The 22,060-nt window shown below is 63.7% G+C and overlaps 1 protein-coding gene across 1 annotated transcript; it reads right to left on the bottom strand.

Moving 5' to 3' along the window:
• Nucleotides 1-308: 308 nt before the first annotated feature.
• On the bottom strand, nt 309-21,817 carry PIK3C2B (phosphatidylinositol-4-phosphate 3-kinase catalytic subunit type 2 beta). The gene is made up of 33 exons (XM_082296165.1): nt 21,791-21,817; nt 17,632-18,558; nt 16,655-16,755; nt 16,381-16,535; nt 16,180-16,300; nt 13,496-13,607; nt 13,327-13,406; nt 11,985-12,048; nt 11,401-11,547; nt 11,099-11,132; nt 9,388-9,583; nt 7,580-7,702; nt 6,661-6,828; nt 6,259-6,370; nt 6,028-6,170; nt 5,218-5,406; nt 5,033-5,126; nt 4,864-4,958; nt 4,579-4,759; nt 4,200-4,307; nt 4,018-4,110; nt 3,769-3,898; nt 3,438-3,574; nt 3,157-3,326; nt 2,664-2,820; nt 2,464-2,573; nt 2,176-2,377; nt 1,964-2,088; nt 1,770-1,887; nt 1,522-1,603; nt 1,326-1,432; nt 1,114-1,242; nt 309-1,039 (listed from the first exon to the last, which is right to left on the bottom strand). Exons 2-33 carry the CDS (start codon nt 18,502-18,504, stop codon nt 851-853), a joined length of 4,845 nt encoding a protein of 1,614 aa, XP_082152291.1. The 5' UTR covers nt 18,505-18,558; nt 21,791-21,817; the 3' UTR covers nt 309-850.
• Between the last annotated feature and the right edge of the window lie 243 nt (nt 21,818-22,060).

Genomic DNA, 22,060 nt, shown 5'->3' on the forward strand with positions numbered 1-22,060 from the left:
CTGGGAGAGGAGCTGGAGGACCCTGGGGGTTGAGGGAGGCGGATCGCAGACCCCCAGGACTCGGCGTGGTGGAGAGTGCGGCGGCCAGATGTGTGCCCAGATGTGCGGTGAATTTGCAGGGAGACGTGCGGGCAGAGGTGTGGACAGATGTGCCACCCCGTGCTTTTCATCCCTTTTTTTTATCCCATTCCCGTCTCCAGCCAGGAGGGTCCCGACACCGGAGGGTCCCAATGCAGGAGATTCCCAACTCTCCCCACCCCTAAGAAGCCACGCCGCCCCCCCGCCCCAATCGCCACCAGATTTAATATTTAAAACTTTTAATATAAAGGTTAAAGTTAATTATTCTCGATCCTGAGAAACATTTCGTCCGTTTACGGAGCTGTCGCTGTAAACAAAGCACCACAGGCACCAAGCCCGCCCCCGGGGCCGGGTGGCAGGCGCGGAGGACACGGATGTCCCCAGGGCACGGGGACAGGAAGGGTGGCCGGCAACCCCACGGGACGGGCACCCCGCCACGCCGCTCTCCTTTGGGAGCGAATTCCCCGCGGTGGGAATTGCCCGGTTCCTTGGGGTGGAGGGGGGAGGGTGCGGGGGTCCACACACACCCCACCCCCACCCCTCTGTGCCACCATCCCCTCCCCTGTGCCCCGGTGCTCACGCTACTCGTTATTTAAAAAAAAAATTAAAATACGGATATCCCAAAGGAAGAAATAACCCCCGAACCGCCCCACGCTCCGCCCCGGCCCTCCCTCCCCGCGTTGCTCCCTTGACACAAGGTAAACTTAAAAAAGGAGACCCCTGGGCAGTGCCCCTCGGGGACACCACCCGGGGCTCCCGGGGTGGGGGGGACTCAGAGGGTGCCGTGGCCGCGGGAGCCCAGGGCGAACCAGCCCATCTTCTCCTGAGCCAGGTCCAGGTCCCGGAGGCGAATTCCCACCTCGCCCAGCAGGATGTTCTCCCAAAAGCCTTCCTCGCTCAGCACGCTCAGCCGCAGCTCCCGCTGCTCCAGGTCCCCCCGGGGGATCCCGTCGTACACCAGCTGTGGGACACAACGGGACGAACCCTCAGCCACGGTCCCCGGGGATGCCCTGAATCCGTCCCCGTCCCGCCTACCATCTCGTTGTAGGTGGGGTTGCAGGTTTTTCGGGCCACTTTGGTTTTCCTCTTGGTGGTTTTTTGGGGGTCGGGCAGCAGGTAGGTCTTGACGTAGGGGTCGGGGTCGTTGCCGTCCTGCAGGGGTGGCTGTGGGGCACAGTGGGGACACCCCATGAGCACAGGGATGGGGACAGACCCCCACCCTGCTCCCACGGGCACCGTGGTCCTACCAGCCCTCGGATGTGCATCACCATGATGAAGAGCTTGTTGTTCTTGTAGGAGATGGAGAGTTTCACCTCCCCGCCGACCTTGCCCAGGGATCGAGCCCACGTGGCATCTGGAGAGGGGGATGGGAGGGATGGGATGGAATGGGACACCCCTGATGTCACCCCCTGCCATCACCCCCCAAAATCACCCTGTCCCCACCTGCCGGCTTCGGGGTCGGGTTGGTTCCAGCAGCTTTCTCATCCCGGGGCAGGGGGTGGAAGAAGGTGTAGATGAGGTCACACTGTGGGGCCAGGAGGTGACATCAGTGGTGACAGCGGTGACAACAACCCCGCCATCCAAAACCGGGGCATGCGTCGATGCTTTACAAGGTGCTTTGTCCCCAAGCGTTTCCCCACCTTGCTGGTGGCCCTGGCGCTGTCCCCACCTCCCCAACCCCATGTCCCCACCTCTGCCACCTCGGGGGCAGCGTGGATGAGGTGCCAGATGTAGCCGTTGAGCTCCTCCTTGCGCCGCTCGGCCACCGCCTCGCCCCGCGAGCGCCCGATGACGAACCGGCTGGGGAAGCTGCAGGGACGGACACTCAGGGTGGTCCTGGGGGGCTCTGGGGGGCCCCTGGAGGTCTGGGGGGCTGCAGGGGTACCTGGGCAGCAGCGAGGAGGGGAAGAGGAGACGCAGTTTGTTGTGCAGCTCCTGGAACTCCTCGAAGGTGCGCTGCACGAAGGTCACCTCGCCCGGGCTGTCCCGCTGCACCTTCACCACGTAGGTCTGCAGAGAGGTGGGGCTGTGACGTGGGATGGGGACCTGGGGCACGCCGAGCGCAGCCTGGGCCTGTCCCCAGCTGTCCCCACTCACGTAGCCCTTGCTGGGGTTGAAGACCCTCTCGTGGCGGCAGAGGAAGACGTCGCGGATCCGGCCGGACGTTTTGAGGGTGTGCGTGCGGGGGGCGAAGGACAGCGTGGGCCGGGCGTCCGAGCCCGTGAACTTCATCTGTGCCAGGTTGTGGATGAAGAAGTTGAGCTTGGTGGCCACGCTGCCCAGGCTGGACTCGATCAACCTGCAACGAGGCCACCGCGTGCTCAGTGCCACCATCCGAGGGAGCCTCCAGCCGCTCCGGCTGTGTCACCCACACATGGCCCCTACCTGGTGAAGTAGGTGGTGGCATCGGCATCAGAGTCCTGCGGCCTCAGCGCGTCGTAGACGTACTTGAGGTCCTCCAGGTCGGAGAGCTCGGGGATGCCACAGGACAGCATCTGGCAGGGATGAGGACAGGGATGAGGACAGGGGACAAAGGGACCCCTGTGCCATGCTGAGGGGAATTTTGTGGCCCCCCCGGCTCTCACCAGCCCCAGCAGGTTGAGGAAGAGGTGGGTGTGCTTGCGGATCAGGTTGTAGGCCTGGCAGCACAGGTCCACGAAGTCGTGGAAGCGGCTGGAGGGCTTGTCCCCGCCGTTGATGACGTACGCCATGTCCGAGGTGAAGACAAATGGCGCCCGGTCCCTGCGCCGGGGGACAGGAGACACAAAGTGAGCAGGGATGGGGGTCAGGATGAGGAGAGGGAGAGGTCACCCACTGCTGGGACATGGAGACGGAGAGGTCACCCACCACCAGGACAAGGACAGGGAGAGGTCAGCCACCACCAGGACAAGGACAGAGAGCGGTCAGCCACCACCAGGACATGGAGAGGGAGAGGTCACCCACCACCAGGACAAGGACAGGGAGAGGTCACCCACCACCAGGACATGGAGAGGGAGAGGTCACCCACCACCAGGACAAGGACAGGGAGCTTCCCCCTCCGCAGGGAAGAGGGCAGGAGGTCCCAGGGGCCTCTCTCACCTCTTGATGTTGCCGAACATCTGGGCGTGGCCCAGGAACCGGCCGAAATCGATGTGGAACATGTGGCCCGTGGTCTTGAGCATGATGTTGTCGTTGTGCCTGTCACAGATGCCCAGCACGTAGGTGGCCACACAGCAGCCGGCGCAGGAGTAGATGAAGTTTTCCACAGCCTGCGAGGAAGGAGGGAGGGAAGGACAAGCGTGGAGAAAGGATGGATGTGATGGGAAGCGAGGAGCTGGTTCCCGGAATGGGAGACACGAGGAGCAGGGACTCTCCCTCACCTTCTCGTACTCGTCCTCCTCGGGGTTGTGCTTCTGCAGCCAGTCCGCCAGCGGCCGGTCCTTGAAGGAGCCCGTCACGCCGTGCTCCACCTGGATTTTTCGCAGGGTCTCGGCGTTGGGGATCATCTCCACCATGCCTAGCGGCCGGGACAGTGGGGTGAGACCCTTCCAACCCCAAACAGCGAGACCCTGACCCCCTTTGCCACCAACCCACCCATCACCACTGCCTGACAGGGATAGGCTGGTGGGATCAGACCCCAGGATGTCCCGAGCCATCCCCAGCCCCACCCGGAGCCTGGTGACCCTTGGGGACAGCCAAACTCCATCTCACCTCGCCCGCGGCCGGTGGAGAAGCAGCGGAAGATGACCATGCGCATGTCCAGCCCCTCCTGCACCCAGATCTTGTTCATGATGCGGATCATCTGCAGCGTCAGCATGTCCTGCCGCAGGTCATCGCCACACTGCCGGGGAAGAGCCACCAGAGCCGTCAGAGCCAGGGGAGAGCCAGCAGAGCCAGCAGCAAGGGCGATCTCGGGGGGCTGGGGCAGGATTTGGGCATGGCCAAGGGCAACAGGCTCACCTTGAAGATGACCCGGATGTTCTCCCCGAGCGGATCCACGTTCTGGAAGGAGAGCTTCAGCGGGACGGCGTTGGAGTTGAAGTAGGAGCAGTCCTGCCGCGGGAGCGAGGGGCAGCTGGTCAGGGTGGGCCGCAGAGGAGCGGGCAGAGGAGCCCCCTGAGCCCCCCAGGGATGGCACTCACCCGGGGCACAATGCCCTTCACCAGCAGGCTGGGACTGAGCGGCAGCCGGCACGAGCCGTGGGCCTTGAAGAACTGCGCCACGTCCTCCAGCCCCTCGCGCAGGATGCCCTGCGGGGTGGGAATGGGGTGGGGTGGGCGTGGGATGGGATAGGGTGCGATGGGATGCAGTGGGATGCAATGGGATGGGAGAGAGAGGGGTGGGCGTGAGAAAGGGTTAGCATGGGATGGAGTAGGCGTGGGATAGAGTGGGCAAAAAGCACGGCAGACACGGGATAGGGTGGACATGCATAGGATGGGCATGGCACGAGGTGGGCATGGGTTGGGACAGGGGACTGACACCCAGCACCCTCTGTACCCCTCCCGGCGTCCCGGCACCCACCTGGCGGGCAGATGGGGCAGCATCCCGGACCTGCTGTGCCAGCCTGGCCAGCGTGCTGACCAGCAGGCACTGCCGGTCAAACTCCTCGCGCAGCCCCTTCCCGCAGCAGCACAGCAGCGCTGCCAGTAGATACTGGTACCGAATGCTGAACTGGGAGTCTTTGAGGCCGTCCTTCAGCAGCCTGCTCAGGGACACGCGGGGTCAGGCCGGGCTCAGGGTGCCCCCCGGCTTGGGGACATGTGGGGAGTCCCCCCCCCTGGTGCTCCCAGAGCCCCTCAAACCCACCAGAAGAAGTAGTGGGTGATCTTCAGGTCGCAGATCGCCCTCTTCATGAGGAAGCGCACAAGGGGGCTGTCCAGGTAGCACTCGTACTTCAGGGCCTGCGCCAGGGACAGTGTCGGGGCACGGTGGCACCGGCGGGCACCCCGTGGCACATCCCGGTGCCACCACGCACCTGGACCAGCTGGGGCAGGTAATCCAGCAGCTCCGTGTCCGAGATGGAGTCGATCCACTGCACAGCCGTCCTCCTCACCTCCTGGTCCGGGAACCTGCAGCCAGGACATGTCCCGTGGGGTGACAGTGCCCTCCTGCCACCACCACATGGGATGAGATCGTCCCCACAACCCACGGGTGGCTTACGTGGCGTGCAGCAGCCCCAGAGCGTCCTGGTGGCTCATGGAGGTCCATTGGCTGAGCAGGGCGTAGATGTCGGGCAGGCAGCCCCAGTCCCAGCTGGGGGCACTGGCCAGCAGCATGGGCAGGGTGCCGGGGGACGCGTGGCAGTGGCACCGCTTCTCCCAGAGCCGCTGCCGGTCTGCGTCCGTCAGCCTGCGGGGACATGGGGACAGGGGTCAGGGAGGGCGTGGTGGGGTGGGATAGGGGTGGGAGGGTGGGCAGGTGGCATCCCTGTGACCCCAAAACGCATGGATGGGACGGGAGTGGCAGGATGGGGTGCGTGTCCCCTCTGCCCCCACCACTTACTGGAACCCCAGTAAATCCCCCCCAAGCTCTCCCTGCAACCCCTCATGGCCCTACCCATGGAAAGGAGGAGCTGATGGACAGCCGGACACTGCTGGGGACCAGCCAGGATCCAAGGCCCTGTGCCCAGGGGGGACTGAGCTGTCCCTGGCTGTCCCCCTGCCCAGGGACCCCCGAGCCAGCCCCGCTGGCCGAGCACCCCACGCACTTTGCTCAGCTGCTGACACCTGATCCCCCCGGACAACTCCGGCTGGCTCGGCCGTGCCAGGCTGGCCAAGGGACCGGTCAGCTGTCCCCGTGGAGAGGGACAGCAGGGAGGGCAGAACACGGGAGAACCGGTAACACCCAGCTCTGGAAAACTCCAGCTGCAGCCCCAGAGGGAGGATCAGACCCTCGGACACCCCCTGTGCGTGCTGGGGGGTGTCACCAGTGTCCCCCCAGCAGGACAATGCCACCCCCAGGTTTATTTACCAATAAAGTGATTTTTTCTGCATGGCCTCCCGCAGCTGGCGCTGGTCCTCCTCCCCCAGGCTGCCGAACTCGTACCTGGGGCTGAACTCGGCCGCAGGCGGGTTGGTGAACTTCACCTCGAAGGCCGAGGTGGGGAAGTCAATCTGGGGCAGGGGCAGAGGCAGAGGGTGAGGGGACCCCCACGTGGAGCTTTGGGAGGGGGGAATGTGCCTCTGGAATGCCAGGAGGTACCTGCAGGATGACGCTGTCGGGCTGGTTGAAGTTGGGGGCACTCGACCTGGCCCTGGAGTTGTCCTGAGTCGCCGGCCACAAGCCCAGGAGCTTCCGCCCGCAGGTCAGGACCCTGGGGGAGGACAAAGGGTGGCACTGGGGGGGTCCCTCTGCTGGGGCAGGAGGGTGGCACCGCTGCCGGTGCTGAACTGAGGCACTGGGGACCCCACAGCACTGGGGCCCTGAGGTGCTGGGGACCCCGAGGTGCTGAGGACCCTCCTGCACCCCCCAGGGATGCCAGCCCAGCCCCTCACTGTGGCCAGGGTTCTGGGGACCCCATGGCACTGGGGACCCTCCTGCACCCCCCCAGGGATGCCAGCCCAGCCCCTCGCCATGCCCAGGCTGCTGGCACACCCCACGTACTGCCTGAAGTTGAAGAGCGGGGTGGTGACCCAGCCCAGGGCCTCGGGGACCCGCCGCTGCTTGTTGGCGTCGGAGGAGCCGCCCGGGGGTGGCACGGGCACGGCGAACAGGGTGACACTGAGCAGGGTCTCCCGGGGCAGACGGTTCACCTGGACCGGGAAGCAGATCCTGCGGGAGAGAGGCTGAGGGCTCAGGGAGCCGGGGATGGGCTCTCCCAGTCCCCTCCTTGGGATGCTCCAGGAGAGCCCAGCCCCACTGAGACCTTTGCTGCTGGCACCGGGGTGTCCCTGGAAGTCCCATGCCATGGCCAGACACCCTGCAGGTTTGGGGACAGCCAGCTGGTGCTGTCCCAGCTCCGGGAAGTCCGGCCACGCTCTCCGTCCCAGGAAGGTGACCGCAGGGAACAGGGCCCTCCACGGAGAGCCCCCGCCGGGCACTGACCTTGCCCCACACCCCGAGGGTGCTGCGTGGGACCCCGGGGCTGGGATTCCTCTCTGACGCTCCCAGGGAGCCCGGGGTGGCAGCTACATCCCGCGGGAAGGGGATTGATCCCGGGATCGCTCCGCTCTACGCCGTCCCGCCGGGCGCCTGTCCTTGGGGGCACCGGCGCCTTCTAAAATTATCCCGTCCCATCCCCACCTCCCTTCCCCAGGCCGCTGTGGATGCCAGGCAGATGCCAGGCGTGGCAAGGGCTCAGCGCGGCCTCCCCGCCTGCTCCCGGTGCTATTTTGGGAGCAGATCCCCTTTCCCAGGGCGGGGGCAGATCCGGGTGCTATTCCCAGGGATGACACCAAAGCTTCCAACACCCAAAAACCGGCGCGGAGAGGAGCAGGGGAAGAGGATGAGGAGGAGGAGGAAGGTAGCGTGGGTGGGCACCGCGCCCCCCGTGCCCACCCCAGGGCCGGGGTGCTGCCCTTACTGCTGGTCCCAAATGATGAGGTGGAAGAGGTATTTGTGGACGGGGGCCTTCCTGGTGAGCAGGGGGCTGCACAGCTCCTTCCCGCCATGGCTGAGGGAGCACGAGAGGTAGAAATCTTCATAACTGCGGGAAAAAAAAACCTCAAATGAGCCGCGTGGGGCCACCGGAGCCCCTAAATCCTGCCCCGAGGGTGGGAAAGGGGGGCAGAACGGGGACACCTCCTCCCCCCCCCCCCCCCAGCCCCGGTGTCCCCAGCGCCATATGGCACGGAGCATTCCGGCACACGGGGGGGCCGTGCCATGTGGCAGGTGCCGAGCGACAATCCGGGCAGGGCTGGGGGCGCGGGGGTCAGGGGCTGGCGGCATTTCCCAGGCTCGGGCTTTGTTCGGAGCCACTCACCACGGGAATACATTAAGGACAAGGACAAAGGCGAGGGGTCCCCGGCGGGGCGGCTCTGCCGGCGCCGCTGTCACCAACCTCCCCCTTCCCGCTCCTCTCCCGGTCCCTTCCCGGTCCCCCCCGCGCCAGGCACGGGCACCGAGGAGCGGAACAAAGGGGCCACGCCGCTGTCGCGGGGCCGCCGCGTGGGGCCATCTGTCACCTCCCCCCCGGTGGCCCCGGGGTGTGCGGGATGAGCCAGCCCGGCCCGAGCGGCGGTGACATGCCACCGTGCCTGGCAGTGCCAGCGATCCTGGGAGCAGCCGGGGGTTTGGGGGCGTCCCGGTGCCAGCATTCCCAGGAACATGCGGGGATTTTGGGGTGTCCCAGTGGCAGCATTCCCAGGCACACCGTGGGATTTTGGGGTGTCCCAGTGTCAGCATTCCCTGGCACACTGTGGGATTTTGGGGTGTCCCAGTGCCAGCATTCCCAGGCACACCGTGGGATTTTGGGGTGTCCCAGTGTCAGCATTCCCTGGCACACAGTGGGATTTTGGGGTGTCCCAGTGCCAGCATTCCCAGGAATATACTGGGATTTTGGGATGTCCCAGTGGCAGCATTCCCAGGAATATGCTGGGATCTGGGGGTGTCCCCTTGCTGGCATTCCCAGGAATATGCTGGGATTTTGGGGTGTCCCAGTGCCAGCATTCCCAGGCACACAGTGGGATTTTGGGGTGTCCCAGTGCCAGCATTCCCAGGAATATACTGGGATTTTGGGATGTCCCAGTGGCAGCATTCCCAGGCACACAGTGGGATTTTGGGGTGTCCCGGTGCCAGCATTCCCAGGAACATGCTGGGATCTGGGGGTGTCCCCGTGCTGGCATTCCCAGGAATATGCTGGGATTTTGGGGTGTCCCAGTGCCAGCATTCCCAGGCACACTGTGGGATTTTGGGGTGTCCCAGTGCCAGCATTCCCAGGCACACTGTGGGATTTTGGGGTGTCCCAGTGTCAGCATTCCCAGGCACACTGTGGGATTTTGGGGTGTCCCAGTGCCAGCATTCCCAGGAACATGCTGGGATTTTGGGGTGTCCCAGTGCCAGCATTCCCAGGCACACTGTGGGATTTTGGGGTGTCCCAGTGGCAGCATTCCCAGGCACACTGTGGGACCTTGGGGATTCCCAGGAGCTGGAATTGATGCTTCCTCCGCACTCAGGATATCCCACGATTTACAACCCTTCCCTGCCACACCCTCGGCGCCTTTCACGCACCCTCCCCACTCAGAACATCCCGATTTTACCACCGCTCCTTCCCTTCAATCCCGACCTGGGACACTTGGGGGGTGTCTCACCCCTTATTCCCAACATTCCTGGGAATCCCTGGGATAGAAACACGACTCGGAAGGGAGGATTTCACCCAGGTGAGCCCCTTACCTGGCGGCCCAGGTGATGGGGATGCGGTGGGTGGCGTAGACGGTGAAGGACAGGGGACAGCTGAGCAGCCGCGCCTCCTGGGCCACCCCCAGCTCGCGGCTCCCGGGCGCGGCCGTCTGGAAGTCGGCGTTGAAGGTGCTGCAGTAGAGCTCCACCAGGTTGAGGATGGCGGCCGTGAGGCTCTCCACGATCCTCTCTGCAGGAAACACGGACAGGGATCCATCAGGCCCTCAGGGATCCGTCAATCCCTCATGGATCCATAAATCCCTCATGGATCCATCAACCCCTCATGGATGCATCAGTCCCTCATGGATCCATCAATCCCTCATGGATCCATCAGTCCCTCAGGGATCCGTCAATCCCTCATGGATCCATCAATCCCTCATGGATCCATCAACCCCTCATGGATCCATCAACCCCTCATGGATCCATCAGGCCCTCAAGGATCCATCAGTCCCTCATGGACCCATCAACCCCTCATGGATCCATCAATCCCTCATGGATCCATCAGTCCCTCATGGATCCATCAGGCCCTCAAGGATCCATCAGTCCCTCATGGACCCATCAACCCCTCATGGATCCATCAGTTCCTCATGGATCCATCAACCCCTCATGGATCCATCAGTCCCTCATGGATCCATCAGTCCCTCATGGATCCATCAGTCCCTCATGGATCCATCAATCCCTTATGGATCCATCAATCCCTTATGGATCCATCAGTCCCTCATGGATCCATCAGTCCCTCATGGACCCATCAACCCCTCATGGATCCATCAGTCCCTCATGGATCCATCAACCCCTCATGGATCCATCAGTCCCTCATGGATCCATCAATCCCTCATGGATCCATCAATCCCTCATGGATCCATCAGTTCCTCATGGATCCATCAACCCCTCAGGGATCCATCAGTCCCTCATGGATCCATCAATCCCTCATGGATCCATCAGTCCCTCATGGATCCATCAGTCCCTCATGGATCCATCAATCCCTTATGGATCCATCAGTCCCTCAGGGATCCATCAGTCCCTCATGGATCCATCAGGCCCTCAAGGATCCATCAGTCCCTCATGGATCCATCAGTCCCTCATGGATCCATCAGTTCCTCATGGATCCATCAGTCCCTCAGGGATCCATCAGTTCCTTATGGATCCATCAATCCCTTATGGATCCATCAGTCCCTCATGGATCCATCAGTTCCTCATGGATCCATCAGTCCCTCAGGGATCCATCAGTTCCTTATGGATCCATCAATCCCTTATGGATCCATCAGTCCCTCAGGGATCCATCAGTTCCTCATGGATCCATCAACCCCTCATAGATCCATCAGTTCCTCATGGATCCATCAGTCCCTCATGGATCCATAAATCCCTCATGGATCCATCAACCCCTCATGGATCCATCAGTCCCTCATGGATCCTTCCCTCAAATCTGGATTTGGGACCCCCACACTGGTTTCCCCCACCCAGGGATGGATTAACGATGGGAAGAATTCCAAACTTCCCATTTGGAGTAGGGGGAATCCCAGGTTTCCCATTTGGAGCTCACAAGGAGCAACAACACCCCCCAAAATCCTCTTTTATTTTTTTTTTCTCAACCAGACCGGTTTCCAACCCGTTTTTGGCCTCGAGAATGGAAGGGGGAGGAGGGGTTTGAAGATGAAAAGCACCACGAACTTGAGCCCAGAAAGGGGGAGCAGGAGAAGAGAAATACCTCGATTTTCCCTCTTGGCCAGAACATTTGGATCCTGTGGAGGGAAAAAAAACAAAAAACAAAACAAAACCACCAAAAAAAAAAAAAAAAAAAAGATAAAAACCACAAGAAAACCCCCCGAGCTCCAGCCTGGCGCTGCCAAGGCGGATTTTACATAACCACCCCGAGCTGCCAGATCCAGGCCTGCTCCCGGTTATTCTGGGATTTTCCATGAGAAGAAAGGAGGGAATGGAGCCAGATGTGACAATTTTTTTCCCCCCCTCCCACCTCCTGGCCGAGCCCTGCAGGTGCCCCTCGCTCACCTTCTGGATTTTGGGCTGCATGCGGGACGGGCAGGGCGGCATCTGGTTGAGGGCTGTGGTGATTTCTTGCGATTCCACGGCCGCCAGGGCGTTGCAGATGGCCATGACCGACTGGATCACCCGCTCGGCCTTCAGCGGGAAATCTCCCTGGAAGGGGCAGAGGGGCTGGAGTGGGACCCCACAGCAGCCGAGGGGGCAGGGCTGGTCCCCGGCACACCCCCGGCACTGGGAGCAGAGCAGTTTGTGCCTCGGTTTTCCCGGTTTTCTGCTCTTTTTAGGTGGATTTTAGGGAAAGGTTTTGCCCCGGAGGGTAGTGGGGCACTGGAGAGGCTCCCCAAAAAAATGGGCACGGCCCTGAAGCTGCCAGCGCTCCAGGACAACACTCCCAGGGGTGCACAGATTTTGGGGTGTCTGGGCAGGGCCAGGGGTTGGAATTGATAATCCTTATGGATCTGGGATATTCCAGGATTCCTTTCTCTGACACACCCTTAAAATCCCACAAGCAAAAGAGAAAAGAACCCACCCCAAAGGCAAAGTGACCCCCAAGTGACCCCAAAACCACCCCCGTCCATCCCTGCCCTCACCTCGGCCGCCAGGAAAGCGTCCAGCTCGTTGTGGAAGGTGTCGAAGAGGAGGCTCAGGGCCTGCCTGGGGGACAGGGGACAGCGCTCAGCCCTGGCCGGGGGACACTTGGGGACAGTGACACCGTGTGCCCTTGGGGACAGTGACACCGTGTGCCCTTGGGGACAGTGCCACCGTGCCCCCCAGGGACAGTGCCACCGTGTGCCTCTGGGACAGTGACACCGTGTGCCCTTGGGGACAGTGCCACCGTGTGCCCTTGGGACAGTGCCACCGTGTGCCCTTGGGACAGTGCCACAGTGTGCCCCTGGGACAGTGCCATGGTGTACCCTTGGGGACAGTGCCACCGTGTGCCCTTGGGACAGTGCCACCGTGTGCCCTTGGGACAGTGCCACAGTGTGCCCCTGGGACAGTGACACCGTGTGCCCCTGGGGACAGTGCCATGGTGTACCCTTGGGGACAGTGCCACCGTGTGCCCTTGGGACAGTGCCACCGTGTGCCCCTGGGACAGTTCCACCGTGTGCCCTTGGGGACAGTGCCACCGTGTGCCCCTGGGACAGTGCTACCGTGTGCCCTTGGGGACAGTGCCACAGTGTGCCCTCTGGGGACGGTGCCACCGTGTGCCCCTGGGGACAGTGCCACCGTGTGCCCTCTGGGGACGCTGCCACCGTGTGCCCTTGGGGACAGTGCTACCGTGTGCCCCAGGGACAGTGCCACCGTGTGCCCTTGGGACAGTGCCACAGTGTGCCCTCTGGGGACGGTGCCACCGTGTGCCCCTGGGGACAGTGACACCGTGTGCCCCTGGGACAGTGCCACCGTGTGCCCTTGGGACAGTGACACCGTGTGCCCTGGGGACAGTGACACCGAGTGCCTCTGGGGACAGTGCCACCGTGTGCCCCTGGGACAGTGCCACCGTGTGCCCTTGGGACAGTGACACCGTGCCCCCCCCAGGGACAGTGCCACCGTGTGCCCTTGGGGACAGTGTCACCCTGTGCCCCTGGGACAGTGCCACCGTGTGCCCCTGGGACAGTGCCACCGTGTGCCCTTGGGACAGTGACACCGTGTCCCCCAGGGACAGTGACACCGTGTGCCCTCTGGGGACGGTGCCACCGTGTGCCCTTGGGACAGTGACACCGTGCCCCCCAGGGACAGTGCCACCGTGTCCCCCAGGGACAGTGACACCGTGTGCCCCTGGGACAGTGCCACCGTGCCCCCCAGGGACAGTGCCACCGTGTCCCCCAGGGACAGTGACACCGTGTGCCCCTGGGACAGTGCCACCGTGTGCCCTTGGGGACGCTGCCACCGTGTGCCCTCTGGGGACGGTGCCACCGTGTCCCCCGGCCGTACCTGCTGATGGTCTGCTTGATGGGCCGCTCCTGCAGGTGGATGTAGTGGTTGAGGGTGGAGGGGCTCTGGTCATCGCTGGCCTGGGGACACACAGAGGCTGAGCGGGGCTGCTCCGGCCGCAGGGAGGTGGCACTGACCCCGCTGACCCCCCCCAATGTCCCACACCCACCGTGCGGGCCAGGTCACTGCGCACCCCCCTCCTCCTCAGCAGCTGCAGCCGGATGTCGATGTCGAACTTCCTGCAGTGCTGGATGTGCTCGTGGCTGCCCAGGGCGTGTTTGCTGCAGGGATAAGGGCACAGGCTCAGCCCACACCCCAAAATCCCATCCCAAAATCCCTCCTGGGGTGCCCCATCCCGAAATCCCACAGCCAGGCAGCCTTGGGATGGGTTCACAGCGAGGCCGAACTTCCTGCAGGGCTGGGTGAACTCTTGGCTTCCCAGAATGCAGGGAGAGTCCCACAGGCTCATCCCACACCCCAAAATCCCATCTGGAGCGCCCCAAAATCCCTCCTGGGGCGCCCCATCCCAAAATTCCATGGCCAGGCAGTCTTGGCTGGGGCTCCCAGCGAGGCTGAACTTCCTGCGGGGCTGGGTGTGCTCATGGATATCCAACATGCAGGGAGAGCCCCACACGCTCATCCCACACGCCAGGATCCTGCCTGGATGCCCCCAAATCCTGCCTGGAAGCCCCCAAATCCTGCCTGGAACACCCCATTCCAATATCCCACACCCAGGCAGCCTTGGCCAGGGCTCAGGGCGGCTGCCCCGCCTGCGCAGGGACCTTTGTGGCACCAGGAAACCCAGAGAATGAGGAATTGTTTTCCCTCCTTCCCCTCCAGAGCCGGGTCTGGCGCCAGAGCCGGGCGTGGAGGAGCCCAGCCTGCCAGGACCTGCCCAGGGAGCTGTGGGAAGCAGGGCATGGATCTGTGGGGCTGGAGGATGCTCTGGGAGCGGGATTGGGGTGAGCCCTGGAGCTGGGAATGACAGGGAGAACCCTGGAGCTGGGAATGACATCCTGATCCCACTGGTGTGGGAAGTGGATCTGGAGCAGGACCCACTCCAGAAATGTGTGGGAAGCAGAGCATGGATCTGAGGGGCTGGAGGATGCTCTGGGAGCGGGATTGGGGTGAGCCCTGGAGCTGGGAATGACAGGGAAAAAGAACCCTGGAGCTGGGAATGACAGGGAGAACCCTGGAGCTGGGAATGACAGGCTGATCCCACTGGTGTGGGAAGCACCCCTGCAGCGAGACCCCTGCAGCGATCCATGGGAAGCAGAGCATGGATTTGAGGGGCTGGAGGATGCTCTGAGAGTGGGATTGGGGTGAACCCTGGAGCTGGGAATGACAGTGGGAACCTTAAAGCAGGAATCCTGATCCCACTGGTGTGGGAAGTGGATCTGGAGCAGGACCCACTCCAGTGATCTGTGGGAATCTGAGGGGCTGGAGGATGCTCTGAGAGTGGGATTGGGGTGAACCTTGGAGCTGGGAATGGCAGGGAAAACCCTGGAGCAGGGAGTGACATCCTGATCCCCCGGGGAAGCCTCCCTGGAGCAGGACCCCTCCAGCCCCGCTTCCTTCGCTGGCTCCGGGCAGAAGGAGCTGATGGAGCCCTGGATAAATCCCACGAGAATCCCGTGACAGCGGCTTGGGATGCCGAGCAGAGCTCCAGGGCCTGCCCAGATCCGCAGGGAGGGTTTTGGCACTTCCAGCATCTCCTGGGCCACGGGAAGATGTGGGAAGAAAAGATCGGCCACAAAAGGGGCTTTGTGTCCCGGGGCTTTCCCAGAGAACTCTGAGGGCCCCGGGAGATACCGGGAAATGTCCCGTGGGGTCTGCTCCGTGCCCAGGGGGCTGCTCCCTGCTAGAAAATGGGGTTCATTCCTTTGGGAATGCCATCCCACAGCTGGATGGATCCGGCCCTGGCAGCTCTGAGCGCCCCAGGGCTGCTGTGTCCGCCTGGACACAGCTGGACACAGCTGGACACAGCTGGATGGGGCTGTTTGGCATCACAAGGGCTCAGCACCCTTGGGAACAGCCCCTCGGGGTGGCCCTGTATCCCCTCTGGGTGGCCCCAAAACCCCTTGAGGTGGCCCTGAAGCCTCTCGAGGTGGCCCTGAAGCTCCTTTTGGTGGCCCCGAAGCCCCTTTTGGGTGGCTCTGAAATCCCTTGGGATGGCCCTGAATCCTCTTTTGGTGGCCCTGCAGACCCTCGGGGTGCCAGGAGCGGCTCTGGGCTCCCTCAAAAGCCTCTCCCGATCCCAAGCCATTCCCATCCGTCCCTTTAGGTCCCAATTCCCGCGGCAGGGCTGGCTCCAGGGGCAGCTCTCCAGCGGCAGCAGCTGGCTCCAGCCCCGGGAAAGGCCGGGAATGCCGCAGCTGCTGCTTCTCCCTCCGCAGAGAACTCTCCCCAACCTCCAAACCCTCTGGAAAGGCAGAATTCCTCCAGGAAAGGCAGGAGGGAAGGAGGGATGGGATCCCCTTTGCCCATCCCTGGCACTGCCCGGGTGTTCCTGAAATCCCGCATCCCTCTCCCTCCTCCTCCTGGGATTTATCCAGGGCTGGGAGAAGCCGGGCTCCGCTTCCTGACACGGCTTTTAGGATTTCTCCTCCAAAAAGCATTTTTGGCAGCTCCCAGCTTCCCAGCCCGTTTTCCAGGCGCGTGGGGATCAGCCTGACCGACACCCTGCCGCCGGGAGCCACATTCCCAACACGCCGCTTTTGGCAGGAGAGGCTCCAGAGGCAGGAAGAAGAGCAGAGAAGCTCCTGCTGTGCTCTCCGGGATCAGCCCTGGGGTGCCTGGGATGGATTTTCCCTGTTTTTTCCCCCCCCCCCTCCATTATCCACAGCCACTCACTTCTGCAGGAATTCCTCCAGGCCGCAGATTTTGAGCAGGAAATCCTCAACGTCCACAGCGTGGAGCTCGTCATGGGTGTAGCACAGGGCCTGGTAAATGAGCAGGTCCACGGTGGAGGAGCCTGTGGGGAACGGTGGGAACGCTGGGAATGGCGGGAATGCCGGGATTCCAGCTTTTCCTGGGGGGTTGGATCGCACTCACAGTCGCAGGTGAAGGTGAGGGGCTCCCTGAGGCTGTCACACACCACTGTCACCTTCAGGCTGACGCCGTGGCCCAGCTGCTCCGGGCTCAGGTTCACGGCGTTCCACACCAGGCCCGTCCCGGAATAATCCGTGCTGCCGGAGCTGGAGCGCAGCCTGAGGAATCGGGGATGGATCGGGGATCCTGCTGGATTTGTGGGGGGGTTGTCCCCTCCCCCCCCGCCCCCCAAATTCACCCGTTTTTGGGGGGGGTTTTGCCTTGTTTGGGTACTCACACATCCAGCATGTGACAGAACGCGGCCACCTCCTCGTCCCGCTCCTCGGACACCTCAAAGAGCTCATAGCCGTTGGCCAAGGAGTGTGGCCGGGGGGCCACCTGGGGGGCAGGACACGAGCCCGTCAGCTGGGGGCCACCCCCGGGGGTCCAGCCTGAAGCCCACCCCCGTGGGGACCACCGGACCACCCGCTGGAGCAGCCTGTGCCGCCCCAGGGCCACCGCGGAGGGGACAGAGGTGGCCCTGCAGTGGCGTGGGGGATGTGGCCAGCACAGGGGGGGTTTGGGCCCCTTACCCATGACTGGGAGACCCCCAGAGCCCTCCCAAAAGTGGCCATTTCCAGGGATATCCCGCAGGGATGGAGCTGAGGAGCAGCAGGATGGGCAGGGACTGTCCCCAGGCCGTGGGGGTGCCACAGGGGATGCTGCCCGCTGCTGTCCCCACCCAGGGCAGGTGGCACCGCTGTGCCGGGGGGGGTCCCCGGGGTTCTGTCGCTGTCCTGCTGGGGACAAAGGTGGCTCTGTCACAGCGATCAACGTGGGAAGGGCTCCCGGGAGGAGCTGGGAATGCCACGGCTGCTCCAGGAGATTTTAGTTCTCTTTCCTAATGAGGTTCTGGCACTGGGAGGGCCACGAGTGACCTGGAGAGTGAGCCCAGGTCCCTGAGGAAGGGGACTTTTCCTGGCTTTTATCCCCTGCTCTGCTGTGCCACAGCTGGAATTCTGCCCCTGCCGTGAGCGTTCCAGGGTCTGGCCCATGGGACCTCCAGTTTCGGGGTTCTGGGCAGGGCTGGTTCATGGGATGTCTCCATGCCCGGACACCTCTTCCCACATCCCACACAACATTCCAAGGAGCCACAAGGGTGGGACAAGGACAACCCGCCCGGAGTGAAGGACACGCAGCTCCAGGACATCCCAGCGCTGAATTCCCAGCTCCTTTCCCACCCCAATTCCAAGGCCAGCAAGGGAAGCCTCTCACCGGCTCCACGGAGATCCTGCGGTTCTTGTTGGGCGCCAGGTTCTTCCTGCTGCCCGAGCGGGGTCCGTAGGTCCGCGGGGGCACCTGCGGGGGCATGGTCTTGCTCCGTGCCACCGGCTTCCCGCTGGATTCCTTCTCCAGGATGCTCCTGCCTTCCTTCCAGCCCCGGGAATTTTCCCGCAGCACCTCGGACTCGTAGGTGGACTTGAGGTTGAGGCAGGTGATGGCGTCCACGCCGTAGGGATCCTCCTGGGAGATGCGGCGCCCCAAAAGCTTGTCCTGCGCCACCGAGAACATGTTGATGTCCCTGGGCTGGCCCTGGCCCTTGGGGGACAGCGGGGACGCCTTCCCCGAGCGCTGGCCGCCCTCGGGACAGCCCCACAGCGGGTGCCGGGGGGGCAGCGGCGGCGGCGAGAGCTTTTTGGGGGAACCGCCGCCGTCGTGGGGCTCGGAGCCGTTGAGGGGCTCCCCGAGGAAATCGCGCTGTGAGCCCTCGAGGATGAACAGGTAATCCCCGCTCAGGGGGCCCTTCCGCCAGGGCTGTGGGTCCGGCCGGGGAGGGCTGGGCCCGGGCGGCGCTTGGGGACCCTCGGGGACAGCGGGGACGTTGTAGCTGAGCGCGGGGTCGGAGCCGGAGAGCCCCCGCGCCGCTTTGATGTTCCTGTCCCCGCAGCCGTTCCTGTCAGCGGGGTCGTCCCAGGAGATGAGGGAACGCTCCTGGGGCTGCTCCTTCCTGGCCCGGCTCTCCTCCTTGTCCTGGCGGATTCGGGATAAGGCGTCGTATTCCATCTGCAGCGCCTCGGCCAACGCCAGCTCCTTGCGGCTCAGCCCCACCGACTCCAGCGCCGGCCAGTGCTCGCCAGGGCCCGACATCCTGCCGGGATCGGGATCAGGGTCAGGAGAACGGCATCCTGCTGCTCCGGCCTCCTGGGAACCGGGAAAGGCGGGGGGTTAATGGATGGGCAGCCCACGGGTGTCTGGGAATAGGGAAAGGTGGGGGATTGATGGATGGGCACTGGGAATAGGGAAAGGTGGGGATGAACGGGTGGGCAGCCCATGGATGTCTGGGAATACTCTGGGTATAGGGAAAGGTGAGGGACTGATGGATGGGCACCCTCACCCCCCCTGCTGTCCCCAGGCCGATCCCTGCTGTCCCCAGGCCAGTCCCGGCCGATCCCCGCTGTCCCCTCCCAGCCCTGTGGGGTTTTTGTCACCCCTCAGACCTGTCACCCCCTCCCCACCCTACAAGAGGCCCCCCTGGCCCCAGGCTCTGTAGGACCAGATGGCTCCTAATGAGCTCCACAACTCTCGCAGGATTTGTGCCGTTCCCGGTCCCTCTCGGCCCCCCAGCACCGGCTCATCCAGGGATTTTGGTGCTTTCCAGCTGGAAAAAACGACTCCGGGGGGCTGAGAGGCTGGGAATGTTCCCTTCCCTGGCATTCCGGGCCCTGCTGGCAGCTGTGAGCTTTTCCTGGAAAAGCAGAAATCCCAAAAGCTGGCAGCGCCGGGTTTTTGGAAGGGGAACAGAGGAAAATCCACTTTTAACCCAAAAGCAACAAACTCCGAACGGAATTTCGTGGCTGACAAAGCCACAGCTCCGCGCTCGGCTCCAAGACAAACATCTGCATCCCGCTGGAGCTCGGTGGGGCTGGAATTGCCACGGGAATGGGGTGGGAAGCACGTTCGACCCCACAGAGCCAACAGCAGCTGGAGAAAAGCCACGCTGAGGGCTCCTGCTGCCACCAGGGGATGTCACCAGGGCTGGGGACACCGCGAGCGGGCGGCTCAGCCCCTTCCCTTCCCAGCTGGGGCAGCACAAGGAGCAAGGATTGGGAGAACCCCACGGAAGAGCCCCAAAATCGCCCTCCAAGTGCTGGTGCGGGAGCGGGAGCTGATGCTCGCCTGTCGCCGTGTCACACCCACGCCCCGACTTTCGGAATCACTCACCGCCCCACCCCACCCCAGCCCCCAACCAGGGCCAGGGTTCCGGGGGACCCCCAGGGGGACGCTGGGGGTGGCGTCGCGCTGTCCCCGCTGCCACCACCCGTGTCCTATGCAAATCTCGGCTTCCTCCCTGCCACCCACCCGGCGCCGGTGGCACAGGGGACAGGAGGGGCACAGGGACAGGAGGGGCTGCAGCCCCAAAACCACCCCAAAACCGCCTCAAAGCCACCCCAAAACCACTCCAAAACCACCCCAAAACCACTCCAAAAACGTCCCCAAACCGCCCCAAAACCGCCCCGGAGAGCTGATCCATGGGAAGCGCAGCTCGGGAAGCATCCCGGGATGCACTGGGAAGCAGCAGCAGGATTTGGGATCGCCCTCCCTGCCCGGCGCTCCGGGGCGGCCCCGGGGGATGGATCCCGCTGCTGTATCCATGGAAAATGCTCCAGCCCTTTCCCTGTTGCCATGGGGCTCCTCTCCCGGAGCCAGCTGCTCCCGGGACGCAAGGAGGACATGGATCATCATCCAGGGATGTGGGGAGGACAGGGATCATCACCCCGGGGATGCAGGGAGGCCATGGATCATCCTGGGGGTGCAGGGAGCACAGGGATCATCCCGGGGTGCACCCCCAGCCCTTTCAGGGTGCTCATCCCGCAGGATTCCCGTGCCGTGGAAGAGAGCCACATCCCAAGGACACGCCGCAGGCACAGGCCGGACACAGGCATGGAAAAGCGGGATGGGGCTGGGAATGCTGCTGCTGCTCCCTGGAGGGTCCCCCAAGCCTTTGCAGCCCCCCAGCCTTGCACAGCCCTTCCCATCCCGGGGTATCCCTGTGCTCCGGCTGGCACATCCCGGTGAATCCCGGTGAATCCCGGTGAATCCCGGTGCATCCCGGCAACGCTCCCACACGGAGCACCTGCTCCCGCTGCAGCAGGCAAGGAACGCCCGGCTGCAGGGCTGGAAGGGAAGGGCTGGAATGGCCGGTCCTCTGGATCCTCTGGATCCTCTGGATCCTCTCCCCAGCCTCCCTCTGGAATTTAGGAGGGTGCTCCGGAGGCGAGGAGGTGGGGCAGGTGCCTGGATGGGGTGGTTATCCCGGGAAATCCGGGATAGGCGGGTTCCCTCACCCCACAGCTCGCTGTCACCCTGTTCCTCCCTCTTTGGGAAGGAAGGATTGGTTTTCCTGGGGGATCCGAGCTCCAGGAACGTTCCCTCACCCCACAGCTCCCTGTTATCCTGTCTCTCCTGCTCTGGGAAGCAAGGATTGATTTTCCTGGTCACGCTGGTGCTCGCCGAGCCCGGCCCAGATCCCGGGAACAATCCCAGCCGTGCTCGGCCTCACACACACGAGTGGCTGCCGGGAGCCCATGGAGCTCCCTCGCTCCAGGGTAGCAGCTCCCAAACCTCTGGGATTTGTTATCCAGGAGCATTCCCACAGCTTTGGGATCCGCAGGACCGTCCTGCAGGAGCACAGGGATCCCAGATTCCCCCCAGCATCCTCACAAGAGCTTCCTGCCCCTAAAACCGTGGGGTTTTAGGGCTGGGATGAGCCGACCCTGTTCGGCCTCACACCACGGCTGGCCTGTCCCTGTCCCTGTCCCTGTCCCTGCCCCTGTCCCCATCCAGAGGATGGCATCCCTGCCCGGGGCAAGGGGGTTGGAACGACCCCTTAAAGGGTCTTTAAGGTCCCTTACGACCATTCTGGGATTCTGTGACCCCCGTCCCCATCCCTTCCCTATTTCTATCCCCGTGTCCCCATCCCTGTCCCCATCCCTGTCCCTCCCCCTGCTCCGGGAGGGGACAGGACCCCCCCGCACCCCTGTCCTCTTTCCCCAGGACCAACTTCGCCGTTCCTCGGGCACCATTTCATTGTTCCGCTCATCCAACCCCCAGCAAATTCCCGCTCCCCCCGGCCTGAGGGGACATTCCAAGACCCCCGATCCCACAGCGTGCCCCGGGAAGGGGCAGCCCCGCGTTCCCTCCCCCCCGCTTTTGGGGTTCCCAGTGCTCTGGAGCAGCCCCAAGCTGAGCCGCAGCTTTTGGAAAGCGCCGAGAACGCGAGCGGGTCCCGCATCTCCGCCGGGAGGGGAAATTATGGATACACAGACCTATACTTATAAATAAAAGATCATTTTTTGAGCGGGGGAACCCCGGGACGAGCCGAGCGGAGCCCCCCGCTCCCCCCCGCTCCCTCCGCCCCCCGGCGCGGCCCTACCTGCTCCGAGCGGCTGCGGCGGCGGCGGCGGGGCCGGGGATGCGGGAGGAGCCGGAGGGATGCGGGAGGAGCCGGAGGGATGCGGGAGGAGCCGGGGGGATGCGGGAGGAGCCCGGGGGAGGCGGGAGCACCGCGGATGGAGGCGGCGGACAATGGCGGGCGCAGCGCGGGGCAGTGCGGGGCCATCTCCCGGCCGCGCTCCGCATTGCACGGAGCCCTGGCTGGTGTCCCCCGGTGCCCCCCGGTATCCCCCCGGTGCCCCCCGGTATC

Source organism: Coloeus monedula (genome assembly GCF_965178545.1).
Source record: "Coloeus monedula genome assembly, chromosome: 23".
Classification (NCBI taxonomy): Eukaryota; Metazoa; Chordata; class Aves; order Passeriformes; family Corvidae; genus Coloeus; species Coloeus monedula.